General features: G+C 49.2%; 1 protein-coding gene across 8 annotated transcripts in view; it reads left to right on the top strand.

Moving 5' to 3' along the window:
• Positions 1–12,828, top strand: part of UNC13B (unc-13 homolog B) — a 267,593-nt gene that overhangs the window by 38,703 nt on the left and 216,062 nt on the right. For 7 of the 8 annotated variants that reach the window (XM_053291916.1, XM_053291917.1, XM_053291914.1 and 4 more), the window contains exons 2-4: positions 5,892–5,921; positions 6,665–6,764; positions 10,201–10,318. In XM_053291916.1, the coding sequence (XP_053147891.1) occupies positions 5,892–5,921; positions 6,665–6,764; positions 10,201–10,318 (248 nt within the window). Of the gene's footprint in view, positions 1–5,891; positions 5,922–6,664; positions 6,765–10,200; positions 10,319–12,828 lie in introns of those variants that run through there. The other variant, XM_053291918.1, reaches the window with a different exon arrangement.

Genomic DNA, 12,828 nt, shown 5'->3' with positions numbered 1-12,828 from the left:
ACCAAGCCCCGCTGCCTGCAGTGAGTGCTTGGCATATGTAGATTTCGGGACTTCTGAAGGTGAGAAGAGCTGCCTGCTTTTTTAGAAAAATGTATACTGCCTTGCCGTAAGAGCATTCTCAAAGCAGTTTACAAAACGTTTAAAACAACATGACTATAAAACAATTACACAATTAAAATATTAAATTGGAATATAAAAGTACAAATCAAATCAAAAGTTCAAAAATATATATACAACAGGACCATAAAATACAGAGGAGGAGCAGCAGCAGCAGCAGCAGCAGCAACAAAAACAACACTCCGATAGCAGCCTGGATTTCACTTGCTCCCCAAAAACTGTGAAGGGGGCTGGGGAGCGGATACCAACCGGGAGCGCATTCCAAAGTCTGGGCAGGGCAATAACTTTGGGTGGTTTTTACTTTTTTTAAAAAATTAGTGGAGTTTGGAGCCTGAAAAGCAGTCTAATTCTTCCTGTGTATTTCAATGATAAAAATGCTGCCCTTTGAATGGTTTCAGGGAGCTGCAAACCTCTTGGTTTTGACACGTTGTCCCTATAATTAAGACCATAAAAGCTACCAGCCTACACAAATGTTCACTCGCCCACCCTGTCCACACCTGCCCGTCTTAGTGGTTTGTGAGACCAATTGTGGGACTGGCATTGAACCAGCTCTCTTCCTTCCTGCCCTGCCTTACGAAGCCCAGCCCATCCGGTCCTCTCTGGAGTATTTGCCATGGATGGGTGGATGGATGTGTGTGTGTGAGACCAGCAGGGTGGTCTTGCCGGGTGTTTCATCTCCTGGCCCTGAGCATGGCTCCAGCATCCCTTTCTCGGCCTGGCTTTGCTTTTCCTCCGCGGCTCCTTTTGTGCTTGTGACTGCTTCCCTTCCTTCAAAGAGGGGGCAGCGTCAGCGGAGCTCTTAACATGCCTGTGTGGCATAAGGTGATTTTCGATAATATTCAGGGCTCCATCTGCTGTGCTTAAAAATAAACCGGGATTCCATGCTCAGGATAAATATTTACTTCAGAAAAGGAGTAGAATGGTGCAGCAGAACAGGGCAGAAATGGTGTGTGTGTGTGCCGAGGGGCATGAGACGCCTGTGGCAACGGCTTTTCGATGCCCCCCAGGACTTGTGGGGTGGTGGCTAGGCTCATGCACTCCAAGGCCATCCCTGGAGCCCCATCAGTGTTTCTCTGTGCTTGCTTTTGCTGTCGTCAGATACTGCACACGTTTCTAAGCTTTGCTTTTATGGTCATGAGGCCTGAATGCCATCTTTATTTATGTTTTTAAGAAGCGAAAGCTGTGACCCCTGCATGGCCAGGTGGTTGCCCATTGAGTGATGCCGTCTTCAGTGGTGCATACTCCCTGGCACATCCCTGCGATGTTTCTCCTGGATCAGCTGCACATCTGTATTGGGAGCCTGTCCAGATGTCCCTTGTGGCTCTGCAGAGCTCAACATCTAGGCCACAGCTTGTGCTCTCATTTTTTGTCAAGCCCCCCCCGCCCCGGCCCGCCCCGGCCACTGATTTGAGTAGCCGCAGCAGCACAGGAGATTATCACCCAGCGTATTTCTCTTTCACTGCACGGCAGCACTTTCTTTCAGCTGCTAGTGATGCTGCCAGTGCCTGCCTGCTTTGCAATTAAATGGGATCCACAAAGGCCTTGGGCTCGTGGCAGTATTGAAGTCCACTTGCCATTGTGAGACAAGAGCTTTCTTGTGTTTTGCTCCTTTTGAAAATTACTGTTAGCATGATTATTTGTATGACCGCTTTCAGGCCAAAGCTTGTTGAAGTGGTTTACATACAATGAAAGAAAAACAAAGTGATTAGGTGTGTGGCTAGTTCTTAAGGCTGCAGCCTGCAGGCCCGATGTGACTATCCCCCATGGAAACAGCCACCAGGAAGAGCTGGGCTGCAGAAGCCATCACCCGGGGGCAGGCTGCTCCCCCGCTGGGCTGCCGATAGAAGAGTGGCCGAGTGGCCGGCTCCTTTGGCCCTGGGCCCAGGCGTGTCGGTGGCTGCTGCCGCTGTGGGCAGGGTGAGCCCTCCTCCACCGCAGGGGTAACCTGTTCATTATGTGGGCAGAGAAGAGCTCAAGGCTGGACAGCTCCTTTGTGCATTCCCATCAGTGGTTTAGTTACCCGGACGCTGTTGCTGTGTAAAGAGTGCAAGGAGCTGTTGAGGGTCATCTTCCACTCCTAGCATGCCTGACTCTGACCTCTCTGCACTATTGGATGGTGGTGGTGGGGCGGCCCCCACAGGAATCCATGCAGTCAACCTGCCTGATGATACTATCAATATGTTATTAGCTGGAAGTAAGTAAGTAAATGAGTGAGGTTTTATAAGCAGTTCTATGGTGCCACGTTAGCCAGGCCATATTGTGCCAGAAGCTGGAGCAGTTGGAAGGGTCAGCATCTCTCCTTCAGAGTGGCACAAGCCTCCTCTCTTATTTCACTGGTCCAAGCTTTCTGGAAAACCAGCACAACGTCAAGAACAGTCCACTGTTTCTTCCAGGGGGCAGTGAAGGGAGTGGGTGGAGTGATTCTCCTGGGTGTGCATAGGAAGCTGCCTTATACTGAGTCAGACCCTTGGTCCATCTAGCTCAGTATTGTCTTCCCAGACTGGCAGCGGCTTCTCCAAGGTTGCAGGCAGGAGTCTCTCTCAGCCCTGTCTTGGAGATGCTGCCAGGGAGGGAATCTTGGACCTTCTGCATGCATGCAGATGCTCTTCCCAGAGAAGCCCTAAGATATCCCTAAGGGGAATCTCTTACAGTGCTCACATGTAGTCTCCCATTCTAATGCAGGCCCTGCTTAGCATAGGGGACAATTCATGTTTGCTGCCACTAGACCAGCTCTCACAAGACCAGTCAGAGCTACATGAGAAATCCAACTACTGCTCTGAGTTGGGCTGCCCTGGACTAATTCCAGACAGCATCCCCGCCCCACGACAAGAGGAGCCAGAGCTTCTTCCCAAAGCAGGCAAAGAGGACGACCTCCTTGCTAAAATATTTAACTTATCCCTGAAATCGGGCTCTGTACCAGAGGACTGGAGATTAGCAAATGTAACAACGATTTTAAAAAAGGGATCCAGGGGCGATCCGGGAAATTACAGGCCAGTTACCCTAACGTCCGTTCCAGGCAAATTGATGGAAAGCATCCTCAAGGATAAAATTGTAAAGCACCTAGAAGAACAGGCCCTGCTGGGAGTGAGCCAGCATGGCTTCCGCAAAGGAAAATCTTGCCTCACCAACCTTTTGGACTTCTTTGAGAGTGTCAACAAGTATGTGGATAAAGGTGATCCAGTTGACATAGTCTACCTGGACTTCCAAAAAGCTTTTGACAAAGTTCCTCATCAAAGACTCCTGAGGAAACTTAGCTGTCATGGGATAAAGGGACAAGTACATGTGTGGATTGCTAACTGGTTGAAAGACAGGAAACAGAGGGTAGGTATAAATGGAGAGTTTTCACAATGGAGGGAAGTAAGAAGTGGGGTCCCCCAGGGATCTGTACTGGGACTGGTGCTTTTTAATTTATTCATTAATGATCTAGAAGCAGGGGTAAGCAGCGATGTGGGCAAATTTGCAGATGATACCAAACTCTTCCAGGTAGTGAAATCCAAAACGGATTGTGAGCAGCTCCAAAAGGATCTCTCCAAACTGGGGGAGTGGGCGACAAAATGGCAAATGCGGTTCAATGTTAGCAAGTGTAAAGTGATGCACATTGGGACAAAGAACCCCAACTTCAAGTATATGCTAATGGGATCTGAGCTGTCAGTGACTGATCAAGAGAGGGATCTTGGGGTCGCGGTGGACAGCTCGTTGAAAGTGTTGACTCAATGTGCGGCAGCTGTGAAAAAGGCCAATTCCATGCTAGGGATCATTAGAAAGGGGATTGAAAATAAAACGGCTAACATTATAATGCCCTTATACAAAACTATGGTGCAACCACACTTGGAGTACTGCGTACAATTCTGGTCACCACATCTTAAAAAGGACATTGTTGAACTGGAGAAGGTACAGAAGAGGGCAACCAAGATGATCAGGGGCCTAGAGCACCTTTCTTATGAGGCAAGACTACAACACCTGGGGCTTTTTAGTTTAGAAAAAAGACGACTGCAGGGAGACATGATAGAGGTCTATAAGGTCATGCATGGTGTGGAGAAAGTGGAGAGAGAGAGATTCTTTTCCCTCTCACACAACACTAGAACCAGGGGTCACTCCATGAAATTGATTGCCAGGAGGTCTAGGACCAACAAATGGAAGTACTTTTTCACACAATGCGTGATCCACTTGTGGAACTCTCTGCCACAGAATGTGGTGACAGCCAACAACCTGGATGGCTTTAAGAGGAGTTTGGATGACTTCATGGAGGAGAGGTCTATCAATGGCTACTAGTCGGAAGGCTGTGGGCCACCTCCAGCCTCAAGGGCAGGATGCCTCTCAGGACCAGTTGCAGGGGAGTAATGGCAGGAGAGAGGGTATGCCCTCAACTCCGGCCTGTGGCTTCCAGCGGCATCTGGTGGGCCACTGTGCGAAACAGGATGCTGGACTAGATGGGCCTTCTTGGGCCTGATCCAGCAGGGCTGTTCTTATGTTCTTATGAAGAAAGACTGGCGAAGAACTATGCTGACAGCAGTCTCTGCCCTGCCACAGTAGCTTCCTCAATCATTGTCCAACCTCTGAGTGCGGAGAGAGTGAGCTGAGGCAGGAAAGGCAAAGGCCAGCTCCAGAGGTCTGTGGGGCCCATGGGGCCACTGTTTTGCATTTTGTCTTGGGCTCCCAGGAAGGTCTTGTTTATTTATTTTATTTTATTTAAAATATTTATACCCCACCCCTCCAGTATACAGCAGATGGCTTTCTCATGCTGCTCTTACCCCCAGGAGAACTTTGTGCTGGTCTTTTGGAAATCCTGGGCCAGTGAACGAAGAGAGGCTTGTGCTGCTCTGAAGGAGAGATCCTGACCCTTCCAACTGCACCAGCATCTGGTGCAACGTGGCCCCACAGAGCTCCTCATAAAACCTCCCTTCCCTCTGATTAATATCCTATTGCTGGTTCCTCAGCCCATACCTACAGATGACTTTGCCCTACAGTTTCCTATAGAGGCTGAAAAGCAGGAGGGACCAGATGGAATCCTGCATGACTCATAAATGCCACAGGACCAACCAAGCACCAGCCCCACCCCCACTCCGGGAGCATCCTCTGGGAATGAGCAAAACTGCATAAATACAGGGAATCCCAATGCCATCCCTGTGAATCCAGAAGGTTACTATGGCCAGTGATCTCAAAATTCATGGAGATGGTCATCTCCCAATTCATGGCACTCCCTAGTCCTCTCCCAACATAAGTCATTCACTAGAAAGCCAGGGAGCTGTGTGAGTACTTGGGAGCAGTTGTGTCTACTGCCAAGGTGGTCTCCCCATTCCCCAAGAGGACCAGGGCACGGACAGGAGTGGGGGCAAGAGCAGTTTATACTGAGGATGGGAAGGACCACCACCTGCAGAGCCCCTGCTGCACCTGCAGAAGGTGCTGCCTCTGGCAGGATGTCCCGGTCGGGCTGGGAAGGATCCCTGCCTGAAGTCCTGGAGGCAGTCTTGGGCTCAGTGGCCCAGTGGTCGGATTCGGCATGAGGCAGCAGCTCCGTATGTGAAGCTCCTCTGACGGTTTGCATTTTGAGAACTTCCCTCGTGCAAATATTCCCTAGTCCCCCCCACCCCCCATGAAATCCTGGGCAAAGCAGTGAACTGGCTGCTTATCCAGGTGCTTTGCTTGTGAAATAAAATGAGGAGACTGTAACTTGAAGGCTTCTTTCTCCCTTATCTGCACTTGAATAACAACTGGAGAGGCAAAGGGCTCCAGGGCAGCACAATAAACTGACGCTCCCTTTTTCTCTCCTGCAGTCAAGAAAGCCAAGCTCCAGGGGCCAGCAGGTAAGTGCAAGTCATTGTTGGTTCCTTAAGTTGTGCTCTTGCCGATGTTAAGGCTCTCTGTGTTGCCGTCATGGGGTCACACTTGGACCTCTGTTGGACTAGGTAGCTTGTCTCCAGTGCCTGGCTGCCCCCTTCCTATGCCTTGGAGGCGGCTGCAGTAGAGAATGGCCCATCAGAGCCAGAGGCAAACCAAGCCCAGTTAAAAGGTTAACTTTGGCCGCCACCCAAAGGTGGCTCAGGGGTGAAGGGCTTGGGGGACTTTGGGAGAGCAGCTCTGCAGTAAGGAGATTCCAGGCTTTCGGGCAGCTGCTCTGGGGGGCCTGGCTGCGTTGGCCTGAAAGAGCTCTGCTCTGCTGTCGGGAGTGGAGGGAGCCTGACTGCTTCCCTTGGCGGAAGACTAGCGCTGGAGTTGAGCTTCTTAGTGCCAGGCGAAGTGCAGGTGTTGTGTGCGTGTGCGTGTGCGTGTGCGTGTGCGCTGTTGTCCTTGGTCCAAGCTGGCTTCATTGTGCAGCTAGCATTCCTTAATGTGCAAAGTATTTTCGATATTGACGGTTATGGGTGTGGCATTTGAAACTTTTAGACTTCTTATACCTTTGTGTCATTGTCTCTTTGAGAAGAACGAAGTATAGCTAGCAAAATTACTTGTGACCGCATGTTTCTTGTGCCCAACTGTTGTATGGTGATCCAACGAGGAAGGTTTTCAGTTGCTTGCCTCACGTGGAACTAATCTGCTGTCTCTCTAGATAAATTCAACACCTACGTGACCCTCAAGGTACAGAACGTGAAGAGCACGACGGTGGCTGTTCGAGGGGACCAGCCGTGTTGGGAACAAGACTTCCTTTTGTAAGTAGGATGTCGTGTACCAGCCTGGCCGATGTGGGCCAGGAACAAACCTGAAATACCACTGGGGCAAGTTCTATAGATCTGGCTTTGATGACTGCCCTCCTGCTTGAGTGGTTCTGGAGTCCCGTTGACCTTCAGTTCAGGCATAATGGATCTAGGCTCCTTCTAAAGCTCTCCAGTGGAAGAAAACGTTATGTCAGCAGTGGCCTTGAGTCTCCCTAAACTTTGTGATGCAGGCAGATTCTGTTGATTTCAGGGCCACCTGTACAGAAAATCCTGACTTAAGAACATAAGAAGAGCCTTGCGGGATCAGACCCCAAACCTCTCTATATTCTGGCAGCCTCTGCTAAGCCCTCAGTCAGGAGATGGCCCCTTCTCCTGCGACTGCTGGTCAGAAGCATCCTGCCCCTGAACCTGGAGGTAGCCTGCAGCCATAAAGACTAGTATGGGGGAACACAGGAAGCTGCCTTCTACCGAGTCAGACCCTTGGTCCATCTAGCTCAGTATTGTCTACACAGACTGGCAGCGGCTCTGTCTCCAAGTTTGCAGGCAGGAGTCTCTCTCAGCCCTGTCTTGGAGATGCTGCCAGGGAGGGGACTGGGAACTTTCTGCATGCAAGCAGGCAGATGCTCTTCCCAGAGCACGAGCGTCCCCATCCCTTAAGGGGAATATCTTTCAGTGCTCACGCATGTAGTTTCCCATCCAAATGCATACCATGGCAGACCCTGCTTAGCAAAAGGGGACAGTTACTGCTTGCTATCACAAGACTAGCTCTCTTCTTCATGGAAGAGCTGGTCTTTCCATGAATAGTAGCCATTCCATGAATTTGTTGAGACCCCTTTTTAAAGCCATCCAAGGAGACAGATATCACCACAGCCCATGGCAGAACATCCCATAGACTATTTATTTAATTTGTAGGCCGCCCCACACTTACGACTTGGGGCAGTTTACAAATCAGAGAGGCATAAAAGAGAGACAGGGTAGTAATAATGGTTGACTTCAATTACTCTCACATAGACTGGGCAAATTCATGTGCGAATATTGACAGAGAGGCCAAATTTCTAGACATGGTAAATGACTGTGCCTTAGAACAGTTGGTTGTGGAACCAACCAGAGAGAAGGTGACCTTGGCCTTAATCCTGAGTGGTGCCCAGGACCTGGTGCAAAATGTCAGAGTTGTAGAACAATTGGGGAACAGTGACCATAGTGTGATCCAATTCAGCTTATATGTGAGTGGAGCACTGCCAAGGAAGTCCAACGTAGATGTGTTAAACTTCGGAAGAGGAATCTTCTCAAAAATGAGGGGACTGGTAAAAGGAAGCTTAAAGAGAAAGTCAGGAGGGTCATATCACTGCAGAAAGCATGGAAGTTATTAAAAGCCATAATAATAGAACTTTGGTTGGAATGCATATCAAGAAGGAGGAAAGGTACCACCAGGTTCTGGAGGATGCCAGCATGGCTAACAAGTAGAATCAGGGAAGCTATACAAGGAAGGAAGACTTCCTTCAGAAAATGGAAGTCCTGCCCAAATGAAGAGAACAGAAAGCAACATAAACTCTGACAAAAGACAATAAGGGATGCAAGAAGAGAGTTTGAGGAGCATATATCTAGAAGTGTCCAGGGGAATAACAAAAACTTCTTTAAATATATCAGAAGCAGAAAACCTGGTTGGATCAACAAAAGGAAATACTTTTTCACATAGAACATGATTAAACTATGGCATTCTCTCCCACGGGGTGATGGCCACTGGCTTGGATGGCATTAAGAGGGATTTAGACAAATTCACAGAGGACAGGTCTTTCAATGGGTACACATCTGGTGGCTATAGGCCACCTCCAGTCTCAGAGGCAAGATGCTTCTAAATCCTGGTTGCAGGGGAGTAACAGCAGGAGAGAGGGAAAGCCCTCACCTCTTGCCTGAGGGCTTCTTGGAGGCATCTGGTGGGCCATTGTGTGAAACAGGATGCTGGACTAGATGGGCCTGATCCAGCAGGGCTGCTGTTAGGTACTTACCTTCTCCTCATCTGGTGGTGCTGGGCTCTTTGTGGTCAAAGGAGGAATGCTTCTAAGCTCTACCCTCTCACCCCCCGCTTCCCTAGTAGACTCTCATGCAAAAGTCCTTTAGTACCTGTAAGTACACTGGAGATCCCTGGCTCAGCATCTCTTGAACCATTCTGAATGCCTCTTGGTAGCCTGAAGGGCTAGAAATATGGTTTTCCATGGGAAATCCTTTAGGCATTCAATTTTGCATTTATTATCCAGTTCCTTATTTGCACTGTGAAGTTGTAGGATACACACAGCCCTGACTAGTTCTCCGTGAACAGAGGCACAAATGCTGTCTGAAGGTGAGTTTCCTTGAACTGGCACTCTGTAAGAGAGCATCTCTTACAGAGTGGGCCCTATCCACCTCCAGCGCAGTACCTCCAGTGACTGTTGCTGGTGTCTATCTTGTGTTTCTTTTTATATTGTGAGCCCTTTGGGGACAGGGATCCATCTTATTTATTTATTATTTCTCTGTGTAAATCGCCCTGAGCCATTTTTGGAGGGGCGGTATAGAAATCTAAATCAACCAACCAATCAATCAATCAATCTTGATTAAAACAATGGGGCGCTGCAGTTAGGAACATAGGAAGCTGCCATATACTGAGTCAGACCCTTGGTCCAACTAGCTCAGTATTGTCTTCACAGACTGGCAGTGGCTTCTCCAAGGTTGCGGGCAGGAATCTCTCTCAGCCCTCTCTTGGAGATGCTGCCAGGGAGGGAACTTGGAACCTTCTGCTCTTCCCAGAGCGGCTCCATCCCCTGAGGGGAATATCTTCCGATGCTCATACTTTTAGTCTCCCTTTCATATGCAGCCAGGGTGGACCCTGCTTAGCTAAGGGGACAAGTCCTGCTTGCTGCCACCAGACCAGCTCTCCTCTCAGTTGTTGACGAGGAGAATGGTAGGCTCGTTCTCTGTCCATGCGCAGGCTGAGTAGGGTGGAATGCGCACTCCTACTTAAGACTGGCACAAGCAGTGAGGGTTGGAGCGAGCAAGGAGGCAGGAATGAGAGCGGCCTTGAAGTGTCCACTGAAGGGAAGTCGAACCATCCACATTGGCTCTGGTTGCTAGGAAGACGCATGCTTTCCCAGAAGCAGTCTTCTTTTGTGTGTTGGCGTGAGGTGAAGCATCTTCCCCATATACTTTCCTAACCAAGCCTGGCAGGCTTGGACTGCTAAATAGAGCTCTGCTGGATGGGGGATGCACAGGCTGGCATTACTGGGCACCTGACCCTCCTCTTCCTCCCTCCTTGCTGCAAGGTGATCCTCTTTGTGTGGTTACAGAGAACATGTCTCATTAGGTACAACGCAGTCAGAAAAGGATATTTGAAGAAAGAATATGGCTGCCATTGGAGGCGAGTCAGTTTCTCAAGATGTTCTTCTTTCTCCCTGTTCAGTGAGATCAGCCGCCTGGACCTGGGCTTGATTGTGGAAGTATGGAACAAGGGACTCATCTGGGATACAATGGTTGGGACCGCGTGGATTGCACTGAAAGCCATCCGGCAGTCGGATGAGGTCAGTAGGCCTCCAAAACGGAGAGAGCTGTTGCTGAATTCTCTTGGGTGTGTGGGAAGCAGTGTTGTGAAACTCTTCTTGTGGACTACTGACAGCTAGTCAAACAAAAGCTCAAAACAAAAGCAGCTATCAGACTTCCAAAGTCGGCAATGAAATGTGTGCCTTTTGAGAGCACTGTTCTATAGCTGGTCTCTGCTTGTGATCTGTATGGAATTAGAGCCTTTTGTGAGTTGCTTGGGTGGCTGCTGACTTGGTACACTTTAGACTGCCTGGGCATTCTGCTCTTTCCCCCCCAAAAGACACTGCAACATTTTCTATTTCCTTCATGCAGCACTGGTACAATATTCAGATACTGAGGGGATTTAAATCTATATATACAGCTATGTGTTCTTTGGCGTGGTCTCTGTGTCTTCTACACCTCTGGGCTTCACGGATGCACAGAGGCCACGTCGGCAACTTCCCAAGCTTCTTGATTCCTGTTTTGGTGGGAACCCTGCCTGCAACCCTAACCCAACCACTCTATGCGGCTGCTCCTCTCCTCATCCACTCATTCTTTTGTCGTCTGTGATTCAGTTAAGTGCGTTGGGCACTCTCTGAGCTTCTCCTAAAAGTTAATTTTGTTTTGTTTTGTTAGTCTTACTCCCCTGTCTTCTCCTGTTTTTGTTGTCTTTTGTTCTTTGTGTAGTTAGTGCTTGCTGCCATTTCCCCATGTATTTGTTTTATTTGGGGCTGCCCCCCACCTACCCTATTCCCAGCTGGTCTGGGAGGTTAAAACTAAGTTTTTGCATCGTATGGAGAGTAAGGTGGTCTTCAAAAGGTGTGTGTACTGCGGAGCCAAGTTACCATCTACAGACCCCCATAGCCAGGATTTGTATTGTCTTGGTGAGGCACACTTGGTTGAAACCTGTCCTCACTGCCAAAAATTCGCCCAGTGAATTTTTGGAAGACTACTCTGGTCAGTTGGAAGACTACTCTGTGAAGAGCAGACACATCTTGGGGAGGTGAGCAAGCTTTTCTAAGCATCTAGCCCTTCCCCCCTTCAAACCAAGTAACAGGAGGAGGGGAGATTTTCAGGGGCTGGTTTATCTTTAAGGGATAAGTCCTAGTCTCTCTGTGTGTGTTTGTCCCTGCAAGGGTTAGACTTTGAAAGGGTTAGCTAACTCCAGTGTGTGTTGTTTGACCCTGCAAGAGTTAGAATTTGCAAGGGTTAGGTAACTCTGATGTTTGTATCTGCAAGGATTAGAATTTGCAAGGGTTAGCTAACTCCAGTGTTTGTTGATTGTCCCTGCCTGGAGGGGGTGGAGTCAGCTAGGGCTGGGGGAGGCCCCACATTCCTTTGACTCACATCCTGTGTCAGTTGGAAGACTACTCTCTACATAAGAGGTTTAGGGCCGAGAGCATAGCGAGCAGGGATAGCAAACAGGACATAGGGGTTTTGCAGGAGTTTAGCGGGAAGTGTGCGGGGCAGCCTGGAACAAGCCCCAGTGATCACAAGGAGACTGGTGGAGAAGAGAACGTAAGTACAAATTCCTTCCTCATATTCTTGGAAAAGGCTGCTTGGACAGTAAATATCTGACCATTACAGCTGAGACCTATCCTACTAATAAGCTATCTCTAAATACTGTAAACAGCCAACAAAAACAGTATGAAGATAGAAGGCCAGCAGGGGAGGGGGCACTTCCCAGTGTATTGCACAGAGTGCCACATGTATGACTATTTGCCCCATGGGCAGAAGTCATGGGTGTGTGCTCTGTGCAAGGAGCTCCTGGCTCTCCGGGAACAAGTTCGTTCCCTCGAGACCAAGGTGGCAGATCTGGAGAAGCTAAGAGAGACAGAGAGGCATGTGGACGAGACCTTCAGGGATGTGATAGAGACATCCCACTCCAGGGCTGATAGCTCCTCTGCTGTCAGGGAGAATGAGGGTCTCGGGCAAGGAGGACATTGGTCTGAGGAAGAGGGAAATGTCCCTTTAGAAGGGACCCCTTCCATGGATGATGAGCCCATATCCTCTCGCACAGGGGATATTCCTCTGGGGGGTGGGGGCCTCCTTGTAGTGGGTGATTCGATCAAGCAAGGCCTGTACAAAAGGGACGGGCTGCACTTGAACCAAGATGGAACCAGACTGCTGACGCTTAAAATCAAAAAGGTTGCAGAGCAGCTTTTAAAATGATGCTTGGGGAACAGCCGATGGGAGCTGGGCAGTATCCCGTTCGGCAAAAGCCATCCTTTAAAGTGTGAGGGTGCAAAGGATTCAGATAAAACAGAAGGGGACAGAGCAGAACCACATAAAGAGCAGACAGAAGGCTGTACCAGATGGTCGAGTCAAAAGAAAGGTAGTATACACCAGGTAAGAGATTCAGCATATAGGTGCTTATATTCCAATGCCAGAAGCCTCCGAGCCAAGATGGGTGAGCTGGAGTGCTTGGTTGCTAACGCAGAAATAGATATAGTCGGCATAATAGAAACATGGTAGAACAATGAGAACCATTGGAACACTGTTATCCCTGGAT

The sequence above is a fragment of the Hemicordylus capensis genome, chromosome 2 (assembly GCF_027244095.1).
Source record: "Hemicordylus capensis ecotype Gifberg chromosome 2, rHemCap1.1.pri, whole genome shotgun sequence".
NCBI classification, from domain to species: Eukaryota; Metazoa; Chordata; class Lepidosauria; order Squamata; family Cordylidae; genus Hemicordylus; species Hemicordylus capensis.
Note: the sequence above shows the minus strand (reverse complement) of the source record. Positions and strands in the feature narration are given on the sequence as shown.